General features: G+C 44.4%; 1 protein-coding gene across 1 annotated transcript in view; it reads left to right on the forward strand.

Annotated features, from left to right (window-relative positions):
- The first annotated feature begins 11469 nt into the window (after nt 1–11469).
- Nucleotides 11470–13744, forward strand: part of SHH (sonic hedgehog signaling molecule) — a 9305-nt gene continuing 7030 nt past the window's right edge. Inside the window, exon 1 of the mRNA XM_042888696.1 lies at nt 11470–12004. Within this exon, the coding sequence (XP_042744630.1) occupies nt 11696–12004 (309 nt within the window). The 5' untranslated portion in view covers nt 11470–11695. The remainder of the gene's footprint in view (nt 12005–13744) is intronic.

Below are 13744 nucleotides of genomic sequence, written 5' to 3' on the forward strand. Positions count from 1 at the left end.
CTGGAAACGCTTTATCACATGCAATCAAATTGAGTTTGTAAGAGAAGAAATATTTACAGTCAATCTTTCATTAACGATGCTGGTCTCCAGTGTCTCTCATAGCAGTATGCTGTGAGCTGTGCACATACAGAAAGTCTGGTCTAACAGCATCCTAACCAAACAGGCACTTGTGTAGAAAAGTTTCCATAAGTTTCTGTAGATGTCCTTCCCAGAAGACACAATGAAGAAAACGTATTTTCTCCCCAGGCTGTAGGGAAACAGGCTCCTTGCTGATGGCTCATTCATTTCCCTTGATGCCAGTCCCTTACACTTTTGTAGATATTTCATAGAGAATCGGGAGTAAGCATAACGTGACACATCTGAAATACTGTAAAGTGAAACTTTGACACTATACATTATTTTATGAGGGTCTCTCTGAAACCACCGTGATGTACTATATAATATACAGCGTTGATAATTTGTCAAGAAAAGCTCTGCCTTCCTAGAGCCTCCCAATGTATTACATCAACATAATCAGGGGTAAACCTTTGAAATGATCTATTGTGTGAAGATGCCAGGTTAGGAGATTACTTTTAAAACTACTGACATTGTATGAACTAAACATGACTTCTATGGAGTCATTCCTGCAAATTCTGCCAATTCAGATTAGAAATGGTGGTTGCAATACATTATTATGAAAACTGTATGAATACATAATCCTCATCAGGAAGTTAATAAATAAAAAATGAAATAAAAGAAAAAAAAATCCTTAAATTCAAAGCGTGAGATTCGTTTATTAAAAGCACCATTGTCAGAAGCAGCAACACAGGACATTTTGGCTTCCCAGCCAACTGGACATTGCTTTGCAGGACTCAGACTGCACAGATCCCAGAAGTGCATAGGTATAGCGAAGTCAGTATTTAATTACAACTACACATTAAATTGCACAATATTCTCTGAAAAATGTCTACACAATGTAGAAATTTGATGCTCAGTTTGAACATTTGTTGAAGGCTCTTTGTTGAACTGAATGCTGCGTAGTACTCTGATGTCTTATGGGTCTGACATTTAGTAAGGTAATAAATTAAAGTAATTATGTTAACGTATAATAAATGCATTCAACAGGAAATAAAAAGTGTGAAGTGCAAGAAGAAAAAAATCTTGTTTTCTAAATGGCAGTCACATACAGAAGTCCAAGATCTTAGCAGAAAGTTTTTGGAGGCTGATATTGTCTTAGAAGCATAGCATGAAATAATCCTTACTTCTAGTAAAAATATAATTTCACATAATGATATCAGATTAGGAAATACCAACATAATTTAAAGATATCAGTTCTCTAATGTTTGAGATGAAGATAGCAAGGTGAGGGTCTTACGCTTCTTCCCTCTGCTGAAGACTTGCCATCAACAGTCTGATTCCTGATTGACCAAATAACTTGGACATCATTTTCATACTTAAAGTGACACTTTCAAAAGCCGCCTATGCATCTTCCTGCATCTACACAAGTTTGCTTTGGCTATTCCATAAACTTCTTCTATTTGAAGTGTGAGTGAGGATGCACCACAGACCGCCATGGTGCCTTATGCAACTTTTGAGACTCAGTCTTGTTTCTGAGTCCATAGATGCACAAGTCACTTAAAAAGTGTGTCTGTGGTTGTAAATCACCAGAGATCTTTGAAAAATTTTCTCTCTTGACTCCTCCAGGTCTAGTGACTATTCTTGGTTGACCATCAGCACTGGTATTTACACAACAAGGTGTTTAAAGTGAGAGTTTCCTCTTGGCACTCGATAATTAACAGAATACTCTGCCCAAATTTACTAAAGCTCCCACTTAATTTAAAACTGTCTACTCATCGTAGCTACTCTAATTACGTGAGTATTCTGTCCTCCTTGAAACACTGAGTAGATTTGCCTCAGCAATATCTAGATATGAGGTTGGCTGAAGAGCTTGGAAGATCGGTTAGATCCTCAGCCAAGGCAAGCAAAGCTTCTTATGCTGAATCCTACTAACAGCAGCTAAGTACTTTTATGACACTTCATTTTACTACATCAGATTGGAAAATTTAATATGCCTCACTCTAAATTGTAAATTGCTCTTCCTACTTCAATGGATCTTCACATGGACAGAGTGAAGTAAACAGTATAAAAACAAGGTTGGGCTCTCTGAAAAAGAAATCTTCTTGGATTAGTTTGGAAAGAGCCTGGAAAAATGGTGTTTCATCTCCTGTCTTCTCCTGTCTTCTAAGCTCACAAATGAATAAAAATACTGATGCACTAATGTCTGCAGCCTATTTGACTTGCCCTTGAATTCAATTGGATACTAATAGCTAAAAAATACTGATTGAGGCTGAGTAATTTTTGCCCAAAATTTAATTTGTTTCAACAGTATAAAGAAAGGGAAAATATTATCCGGCTCTTTACTCAGCAGATTTAAATATAATGACATAATATGAATGCATTCCAAAAATTGCCTGTGTTCAGGTAGTGCATTTTGGAGTGATTTCAAAATTCCCTAAGGTTATCTCAGTGAAATGCATTCCCCTCTCTCAAAAATCACTGAGTTCTTAGTGCCCAATTGCCTCTGTCACTTACACTGTTTACATGCCGGGTTGTTTTCTAGCATATGTGCTATGCCTTATTTTGTCAGGTTGCCCTTACACTACTTTGCGACTATTTTGATTTCTTCATGCATAAATTATGAATTATTTTACTTTCTGAAAGGAAGGCTGGCTGAAGTAATAAGAGTGTGGATATTTCAGTTTGATTTCTCATTTTGTTTTTATTATGAATATTTCATGAGCGTGGACATTTTTTTTACGAAGAAAACTCCTCACTTCCCATGAATTTAATTTTTCTATAATTTTTCCTTCCATATAGAAATATATGCTCAGAGAAGAGCTCAAATAAAAAGAAAAATGCTACCTTTTGTTTAAGAAGGTGCTAAATTCTCATAACTCCAGCTGTGAAGGGAGAAATACATCATATTCTCCAGTGGTTGGCCTTCTTTGGTCATCAATGTTATTCTATATACAAAAGTATGTAGATGGTCCTATGGATGGAAAGTATTGTTGGCATTCTGTAGCTCCATGCTGAGAGAGAAGCCATGCATAGGCACCACTGTTGTGTAGACAAAATACCCATCAACATCACTACTTTGAACATTGAGACAGCGAAGCATATTTCTCTTCAAAACTTACTCAGATGTCTTCATGATAACAAGAGCCAAAAGATGAGGATATAATTGAACTATTGCCCAAAGACAATTACTGATTAAAATTCATTAGTTCTACAAAAAGTTTGACCAATGGATTAGTAGTCACATTGCAGCAGATTTGGGCAAGAAGGCCACAACTGTTAAGGAGACATAACGGCCTAGCATGAATAGTTAATAGTTTGCTACATGGTAGAGTTTCTAGTGGAGTTACCCAAAGAATCTCACCAGGGAGCTGGGCAGGGCATGCTACTTTGATGCTATAAAACCATTGCGTTACCCCTCTGCTTTTATGTATGAATCAGAGGAATAGTTAACAGCACCAAGAGCAGTTTGCTTTGAACAACACAAATGTAACAGACATAACATCAAAGCAATTTGAAATCCGCTGAAAACAACAGAAAGACTCCAGCTGAATCCAGAGGACTTTGAATCAAGGCCCACCAGGGTCAAGTCAGCCTTCCTAATGGGTTTTCTAAGGGGATCCCATGGGAAATTGGAAAAAGGATTCCAATTTCTTGAACCCAGGGATTACCGAGGCTTGAAGCATACTGTTTTTTTCGAAATCATTTGTTCAGGTTCTCCTTTCCCATTCCAGCCCATGGCACAGCAGCACACAGGTTTATGGTGGCACAGAGGACCCTGTGCACACAGACCCTCCCTCCCTTCCCTGTTTCCCCAGGAGAGATGTTTCCGAGAGCAGTTTGATATAGTATACATGGCCAGTGCTGTCCTAGAAAGAAACAGCACTAAAACAGCTTTACATCATCATCAGACAGAGGAGTGAAAGGTTCCACATAAATTCAAGACGTTGTGTTGACTTAGAAAGCCCCACATGGCTTGAGATCCATGGCTAGAAGACTCACAGTATCACAGAATCATAGGGACTGTTAGGGACCCCCAGAGCTCACCCAGTCCAACCACTGCTAATGCAGTTTCCTACATCAGATTGCACAGGAAACTGTGCAGGCAGGTTTTGAATATCTCCAGAGAAGGAGACTCCACAACCACTCTGGGCAGCCTGTTACAGTGCTCTGTCAACCTCACTTGTCTTGCTGAAATGGTGCAGGTATGGGCCCTTCCCTTGCATGGGGATGTACCAGTTGATGGAGCATGCCGCACACCATTTCCTGAGCTCTCATATCTACCTCTTCTTCTGTAAAGGATGGCATTTTGTTAAGCTTTCAGGAACATTTTGGAGCCCTTTTTTTCTGCTATCAAGGTGTTTTAGAGTGAAAGGGCGTAAGTGAGCAACGTGATAGATCTGGGGAGCTCTTATTTTGGTCAGGCAACAGATGAGGCATATGGAAAATTTATTGCACTATAATTGTGTTATGTGATATTGATGCTGCAGTATTAATGACTGCAAAGTGCCCAGATTGCTTCAGATGGCCATTTACTGTCATTGTTACTAATCTAAATAAATAAATAAGAGCAACTGAACTGATGTCTCTAAGATGTGTTTCAAAGCCACACAGTGACATGTATGAAAGCGCTTGTGAACAGAGAGACTCAAATGGTATCAGGGACATTTTTTATTGGGGTCAGAAAGAAATAGAACAATTAAGTCATTTTCAGTCATATACAATATATTAGGAACTCTTTTAACAAGCTCAGTGCTAAACTGACTGGCATGAACAAAGCGTTTTAAAAAGCTGGGGTGTAAATATGCCAGAAATAAAGAAAGAAAACATGTAAACTGTGCTCAAAAATAGTCTGCAAATGTAAGGAAACAAGAAAAACTAAGACAATCATGCACATACCTCTCCTGCTGCCATGGCCCAGTGAATACAGTGGTTACCATGGCTGGATCTGGCTACGAGGTGGACTTTAGAGGGCAAGCTTTGTTCCTGATCTCTGCCCAAACAGAAAGCCTTGATCCAGTCTGTTGGTTTGTGTACTTTGGGCAAGCCAACCTCACACTGCAAAAGGCAGCAAGTTAAGTTTGAATTTATTTCATGCCTTCAGGTTTCTCTTAGCATCCTCTGTCTGGCTGTCATATCATACAGCCTGGGAGACGTATTATCATCTGATATTCCAAAATATGACTCGGCACTTTTCCCTAAATTGCAATAACGATACAAGGCAGGCAGACAGCATTACTTGCATTTTGTAATGCTATTCATGCATCAGTCTTCGTTTTTCCTGAATAGAAATCAATATCCTAAAATGCAGGTCTTACTGAATAAGTAAATCTTCCATTAACCATTTGTGGATAATAATGATGTCTATCAAAAAGAGGCTCTTTTTAATGTTAAATTTATGCACTTTTATTAGCTGCTCTTATCCTTGGAACAGAAAACAATGAGAACAAGTCTGTTAAAACTAAATAGGTTCTTCAAAATCAGAGGAAAGTTTGTGTGACCCCTAAGACAGCTATGAGAAGATCTGTTAGTATTGATCTGCATGGGAAAAAAAATCTCTTTTGGCTTTTCATACACCCACAGCCTCCAATGATTGTTGACTCAGTTGCCCAGATAAATTCCAGAGATAAATAACCAACACCCTAATAAACATAATAACTATTAATACTCCAGTTAACAATTTTTAAAACAACTATATATATATATAATTTCTTTTGAAGGTTTGTTCTTAGCAGTGTTTGTATGATTGAAACACAGGATCCAACTAATGATCAAGAATTCAAGTCAACATAACCAGCAGGACTAACCCTTAAACATTCTCATATTCATAGCCAGTGTTTAAACAGCTAGATTTCAATATCTCTTAACTTTATGGTTATATCTCTTAACTTTATGAGTGCCAAGGAACTTAAGAAATATGTACTGTGATTACTTCTCACCTCTGTGCACTTGGTTACATTCACACCCATGTATACACACACACATACAAATTCAAGGTATATATGGGAGAAAGGAAGAAAAGAAGGAAGGCAGGAGGGAAGAAAAGAAGGAAGGAAGGCAGGAGAGAAGGAGGGAGGGAGGGAGGGAGGGAGGGAGGGAGGGAGGAAGGAAGGAAGGAAGGAAGGAAGGAAGGAAGGAAGGAAGGAAGGAAGGAAGGAAGGAAGGAAGGAAGGAAGGAAGGAAGGAAGGAAGGAAGGAAGGAAGGAAGGAAGGAAGCTTTCACATACTTATTTATTTAGTCTTAAAATAAATAAATAAAGCTCCAACACTTTTCCATGTGGTTTGATGCTGCCTTTTCTTCTTCTTCTTCTTTTTAAACTCGGCACCAGCCCTCCTGCTGCCTCTCCGGGCACTGTGCGAGCAGAGGAAGATGCTCGGAGCTGCTCCCATCGCCGAGCTCCCCTAGCGGCTGCTTCCCTCCCCTGGCACCGCCTGGATTCCAGTGCCAGGGTTGGGGTTTTCCCCCACTCATGACCAGGAGGAAGTGGCTGCAAGTGCTGTGGATCACAAACCAGGAAGGGAAAACTAAATGTTAATAATTTCTACCTGAGGATCTCGGTATGGGAAAAAAAAAAAGGTCAGGTCATCCAAGGAGACTGAGGAAGACTTGATCTAAAGATTTTGCTGTAGTTGTACAACTAGACACCACTTATTGCCCTGCTGAGGGCATAAAGAATTCTATGGGACATTCTGCTTTATAGTCTGAGTTAACAGAAAATATGCACACAGAGTATGTATAAAAATATCTTAGGAAAAATGCTGCCTACCTGATTCTGTGTATGTGTGTGTGATGGAAGGCTTTACTGACTGAATTCAAGACTATGATTAGCATTTATACACAAGCAGATACATTTAAAAACAGCAAAATCAGTGCACGTAGTTGTTCCAAAAGCAGCTGCTTTTTGCCACTCTGCACACTGAGAGCATTTTTCCTGTGGCAGAAATGCCTGCATACTGCACAACCACAGGCGTATCTGAGCAGGTACCAGGCTTCCCCTGAATGTTGATGGCAAACAAAAAAATAGATGGAAATATGAGCTTAATATCTCTCACTGGTGTCAGCATTTGGGGTTTTGTTGTTGTTTGTGGGTTGTTTTTGGTGTTGTTGTTTCGGGGTTGGTTTTTTTTTTGGTTGTTTTGTTTTTGTTTTTGTTTTTTTGAGGGAAATTCCTAGGAACAAGACCTGTTCTGTTTGTCACTATGAAGGTGTTGCCAGCCAACCTGCAGCTCTGAAGTGAAATTTTTAAGTTGATTTTAAAGGTAGCAATTGCAATGCCACCAGGATAGGCAAACAGGGATGAACTACTCCTTCAAATAAACAAGTTTAGTATCTTTATGAAGGAAGGTGGGGTGTAGAAAAGAAACAAACAAACAAAGCTTGAGATGAAAAGCCTGCCTGATTCTCTGCCATTTATACCAGTCTTGCTCCATCCTAACCTCTACCTTCACTGAAGTTTTTCAGGTTTAATTCAGTGGAGGTGAGCATTCAGGTCCCATGTATGTTGAGAAATATCACAGGTGCAGAAGAGGCTGTGGGAATGAAGCGTTAGCACTCTTAAAAGTGATCACTGATTTCAAAAGGCATATACTAAAGGTGAGCTCTAAAGTTGGCTGTTAAGGGTGATAAGTAATTAGAATCCAGCTGAACTCTACACAAATTTTGTCTCTTCAGTTTTCAGGGAGAAGCTTCCTGCACCTTGGTATTCAGCAAGAATAAATGTATCAGTGCAAGGAAACTCAGGGAGCTTGGCCAATGAACATCACTTGTGAGGTCTGAGCCCTTCCCTGTTTTATGCAAAGCAAAGAGCAGACAACAAGTTCAGATTTCAAACAGCAAAGTTGATAAGTAATAACTGAGTTTCTCAGAGGTGTTGCTGGATCACAGCAAGGGTTAAAGAGGCAAACATATCCCAGGCCAGTGCTGGGAAAAAGACTGGGAACTTTCACAGTTGTGGCAGAGCCACTAGAAGAGCCCATGTGGAAGCAAACAAAGTTGGGCCACGCAGCTATAGGAGAAGCTTGTACACGAGCAAGGAGAAGAAGACTCTTCGGGATCAGTGGTGGATGCACCCATGGCACGGGTTCTTGCTGTATCCAGGAGTATAGGGACCAGATGACCCTAGAGCTCCCAGAGATTTTAGATTTGAGGCATTAGAGGTCCAACAGGGAGCTCAGGGGCACTGCCAAGAAGGACTCAGCTGTTAGCATACGCTCTCTGGGCAAGGAGGCCCTAGGGGCTGCTCGCTTCTGGGGGTGCTGTGGTTGGGGGCCATGGGAAAAAAGAGCAGAGCAGCTCTTTGAGGGCTGGGACAGGGCCCAGCTCCGTGCTCAGAGAACAAAAGGTTGTCCTGCATGTTTTGGGACATCAAGACCCAGCACTGACTTTTATAATCCACATCTGAGGGACTGATCTTTCTAAGGCATCCATGTCTAGTTGGTGTTCTGTTTGGTGGTTCTTATTGTTGTTGTTCAAATGTGCCCTCAGAGCAGGCAGGGATGTCTGTGGGTTGGGCAGTGATGTGTTGGGAAGGGTGCTTGTATGTCGGGCAGGGCTCTGCTGGGCAGAAATGTCCATGTGTATGTCAGACAGGATGTGTTTGTTGGGCTGGGTGTCCATGTATTGGGCAGGGTGTCCGTGTGTCAGGCAGGGTTCCTTGGGCATGAATGTCCACGTGTTGGGCAGTGTCTGTATGTCAGACAGGACGTCTGTCTGTTGGGCTGTGTGTCTGCGTGGCAGGCACTGTGTCTGTATATCAGTCAAGCAGTGTGTCTGTATGTCAGGCAGTGTGTCCGTGTGTCAGGCAGGAATGCCCATGCGTAGGGCAGCGTGTCTGTGTGTCAGGCAGGGTATCTGTACATTGGGCAAGGATATGTTGGGCAGCACGTCTATATATCGGGCGGAAGGGATGCGTGGGGCAGGATGTCCGTATGTCGGGCACGGTGTCCGTGTGTCAGACGCTCTCCAGCAGCTCTGGGCGGGCAGAGCACGGCTGTAGAGGTGGGGGCGGTCGGGGGGATCCGTGCTGGGAGCCCCTCGTGGTTTGTGTCCTCCCGGCCCTGGGAGAGGTGGAACTGCAAGCCCGAAGAGCAGGGCGGGTCAGCGGGCACACCCCGCACCCGGCCCCGCTCCCGGCCCCTGCGGCCGCTCTGAGGCTGAGCAGAGCCCCCCGCCCCCCAGCTCTGCTTTCTTTCACATCTAATTTGATAGCAGGGTGATTTCGAGCTTCCCACAGTTACAACTTTTCTTGATTTCTCCCCTGCTCCCCCCCTTCCCCCCTCTCCCCCCCCCCCCCCCCCCCCCCGTGCATTTATTACTCACATTTAATTAATTCCTTCTTTGCGTTTCCTTTCCTGTTAATCTTTGGGTGACTGCTCTGTACATATGGCAATCTGATAATGAGGGAGTTTATCCTTATTCCCTATACTTGATCCTCCCAGGATATCGATCATCTTTCCTTGGGGAGAGGGACAAGGTAAGAAGGGTGATAAAAGATTTGCAGGATCCCACACCATTAGGGGCAGCTTTTATTCCTTGGCACTGTTTAATCAACTGCTATATCAAGTCATGCTGTTTAAGCAACCACATCAAAAGAACGTACCCTCTTTTGTATAAATTATATATTCCTTGTATCTGTCTTCTCGCATGCACGCAGACGGGAAGATAAAACTTGAGTGTGTTTTTCATGGCACGAAGCAGGCGTTTGGCTGTTAGACGGCTTGTTTCTGCAACTCGACGGGCTGACAAAAAACTCGCAGACGAGCATCTGCCTTCCTCACTCCTTACCCACCGTTAAAAACGCCGACATTTCAAGTTGGGAAAAAGAAAGTGGTGCTTCACTGGAAGGTTACGCAGAAGCATAAGTAACAGAAGAGAAGAGTGGGTGCACGGGAGGGAAAAGTCGATCTGAGAGTTTCCAATCACTTCTTTCAAGCTCTTTCTCTAAAGTTTACCTAAGAAAGATCACTTTGTCCCTTGCAAGTTGGGGTGGTGCTCCATGTTGCTGTTCATGGCGTACAACTTTTTCTTGATTCTTTTTCAACCACTTAAAAACTAATTTTAAAGTCCATTTTCACGTGCTTTAAGTGGATTACGACTCAGACGGGAAAACTCCCATATCACCTCTCGCTCCAAAGAGCTGCATTTTATTTTTCCTTAAATAAAGCTGATTTTTATTTATTATTTTTGCTAAGAGAGTGGACTTCGGCTCACTTCAGCGTGTCATCTCGGGACTTTTGAGAACTCTCAAAAAGCTCCTTCGAGTTTCTGGACCCTGGGACAAATCGCGTGCTCTCCGGAGCAAAAGCAGAGAAGCCCTTAGCAGCGGTGTTTGTCCATACGGGACCCTGCCTTTCCGCCCGACCTGCTCTATCAGCCCCATCTCTGCAGTTCTGCTCGTCTCTCAACACCTTTGTCTGATCAGTCGCTTTTGGAGACCGGGGATAAAGACATCACTTGCCACGCTGCACGAGATAACAATTAATTTCACATTAAACTTATCCCCCCGCCATTCACTTTGCCGGGATCGATCGCTGCTAATTGTGTTTGCGGATGCTTTCAGCGCGTCGCTCTCCTTCAAAACTTAATGACACCCCGCGAGGAGGTGTGAGAGCCGGCAGAGCCGCTCGGAGCGCAGAACAAAGCGCAGCGCTGTGCCATCCCTGACCGCGGCCACTTCCCGACTCGCTGCGTTATTTTCAATGGGGACAGCTCTGATTTTTATTTATTTACTTATTTGAAAATAAATGCTGCTGAGGTGTCCGCGTGATGCAGACTGGCGGCCAGCTGCCTCCTCCTATCGGTTTTTCCTTCCTCCAAAGCAGTCATTTATCAGCTAAAACGTGACTGTGGTTCAATGCGCGGCTGCACGAGGGGAGCGGTGTCCCTTGCCATGGGAAGAAACCTGTTACAAAGCCCCCGAGGTGGGCTCACCCTCACACGGCACTGTTTCCCCCAGAGCTCCACCATTTCCCCAATAGGTTTCTATTTGCGGGGCTCCCCGCTAATTCGGCGTTTTATGAACTGCCCTCAGAAGCCCGCCTCGCACCCCTCGAACCTGATGTATTTTGCATTTATTATTATTATTATTACGCAGAGGCGTCTGTTCCCCTTACTGACAAATGTACCATTCTGCCAAGAAAGTTTTTTGTTTTTTTTTTTTTTTTTTTTTTTAATAAAAAAAAAAAAAAAAAAAACAGCGTGTAATTGATGTTATCCCAAGAAAGCACAATCCCCGCCCCTTTCAGCTCCGAGCCCTTCAGGTAAAAGGAAAAAAAAAAAAATCTTTCAAGAATTTGTTGCCTTTTTGAGGGTTAAAACATCAGAAGACAAGCTTGTCTCGCCTTGGCCAATCAGCTCTCGGCCCTGGCAGCTATAATATAGAACTAAAGGCAGACTCCTCTCACAAGCGTCTTGCTTTGCTACCATTAAAATCAGACCCTTTTTGTCTCTCGATTGCTGTCTCCCGACCAAACTCCGATGTGTTCCGTTATCAGCGACCTAAAGGCTGCCATTCCAGCACCTGTCTTGCTAGGAATCGGTGGATAGTATACGATCAGAAAGCAGACAAGGACATAGGAGGAGAGAGAGCTCTAGAGAGACAGCCAGGGATAGGCACAGAGAGCTGTGAAGTAATTGGATTCAATGGACGAAATGCTGCTGTTGACAAGAATTCTCTTGGTGGGCTTCATCTGCGCTCTTTTAGTCTCCTCTGGGCTGACTTGTGGACCAGGCAGGGGCATTGGAAAAAGGAGGCACCCCAAAAAGCTGACCCCGTTAGCCTATAAGCAGTTTATTCCCAATGTGGCAGAGAAGACCCTAGGGGCCAGTGGAAGATATGAAGGGAAGATCACAAGAAACTCCGAGAGATTTAAAGAACTAACCCCAAATTACAACCCTGACATTATTTTTAAGGATGAAGAGAACACGGGAGCTGACAGACTGATGACTCAGGTAGAGCCACAGAGATACCTGTATTTGTGTTTGTTAACCTCTCTGAGCACCCCTAAAGGACGCATCTGTCTTAGCATTTTTTTGAGAGCCCCCCCTTTCCCTCCCCCCCTCCCCCCGCCCTCCAAACTCGGCTACTTTCCCCGTAATGGCAATGGCATCTCTCAGACAAGTTAGCGGGGCCGGAGCCGGCGGTGGGGGTTCGGTGCGATACCCGCCGGCATCGCCATGGCGTTCCCTGCAACTTGGGCAGGGACAGCCGCTCGCGTTCGTCCCCACGGATGCACTTTGCTCAAACGAACCGCATCCAGCGCGGAGTACCGCGGGCGCGCAGTGACCGCTGGGCCGCTCGCTCCCGTCGCCGGAGGAGCCCCCGCTCGGGTTTATCGCTCGGGTTTATCTCTCTTTTCTTTCTTTTTCTTTTTCTTTCTTTCATTTTCTTTTTTCTTTTTTCTTTTTCTTTTTTTCCCCCGCTGTTTCATTTCATTTTGCCCTTCATTATTTTATTTATTTTTTCCCTCGCGAGCGTATTCTATATTTAGTAGGCATGCAGTCGTGCACTCACAAAAGGCAGCTGAAGCCGGATCGACCATGGCTCTCCTGATTCCGTATGATAGAGCTCGTATTGCAATACCATCATTTGCGATTGTGCCCATCAGAGCGTAAATATATTGATATTTCTTTAAGGATGCTCGCCGTCAGCGCTCTGGTACTTCCATAGGGGAGGGACTTGCAACTTATCGGCATTGCATCACCTTCGGGTTTAAAAAATCTGATGGCACAAGGTTTACAACCGGGTAAATATTGGATCTCGGGCGGAATCGGATTGCGGAACCATTTTATGCAAAAAGAGAGAGAGAGAGAAAGAGAGAGAGAGAGAGAACCTCTCCGAGAGTCACCTCGTAATTATTATTCATGCTCACCAGAGAGCTCGGTGAAGTCAATTGCTCTGCCAATCCCGGAGTTTCTCAAACTACATGCAATCTAGGCACTGGAAATGGGTTTCCTCCAAATATAGGTCAACGGCGCTTTTTTTAATATTAATACATTTAAGCCCCACCTTCAGCGCTAGAACAGGACTCTCGGGGAAGGACGAGGCGGGGAGTGGACGCGGAGGGGGTGCGGGGAAATGCGGGGGGGGAGGGAGGGGAATTTCCCAAACTCTCCCCGCTCCTCGGCCTGATTTTCCGCACGTTTGCCGGCTCTCTCGGGGCGCGGGGCCACCATCTCCTCCCGACCACCTTAAATCTCCGCGTACCTCGGAGCGCGGCGACGCGCCTCTGCCGGGGCGGAGCGCGGAGCTCTGTGTGCGGTGCGCGGAGCTCGGAGCGCGGAGCTTCAGCCCCCGCGCCCCGCTGAGCGCTCCTCCGCCCTCTCTGCCTCCGCATCTCGCATTTTCAGCTCCACTTAACTCCTCTCTCGCCCATCGATCGCGCCGGCTCGGGTTTCACCCTTTCCTACGCGAACGGAGAGGAGGAGGAGGAGACGGCGGCGGCTCCGCGGGAGATGGGCTCCCGGCGGGGCACAGCGCGGCGGTGCGGGCGCGGAGGAGCGGTGCGGGCCGGGGGCGGTGCGCGGATGCCCTCCCGGGGCACGGCTCCAGCCGCATTAGCCGGCAGCGGGTGAACTCCTGACCTTCTGTCAACTTCCCTCAGACGAACAGAACGAAAACAAATAGTTGTGTGTTTTTTTTTTCTTCTTTCTTTCTTTCTTTCTTTCTTTCTTTCTTTCTTTCTTTCTTTC

This window comes from Lagopus leucura, unplaced genomic scaffold (assembly GCF_019238085.1).
Source record: "Lagopus leucura isolate 7727_CA_CO unplaced genomic scaffold, USGS_WTPT01 Super-Scaffold_100157, whole genome shotgun sequence".
Taxonomy (NCBI): domain Eukaryota; kingdom Metazoa; phylum Chordata; class Aves; order Galliformes; family Phasianidae; genus Lagopus; species Lagopus leucura.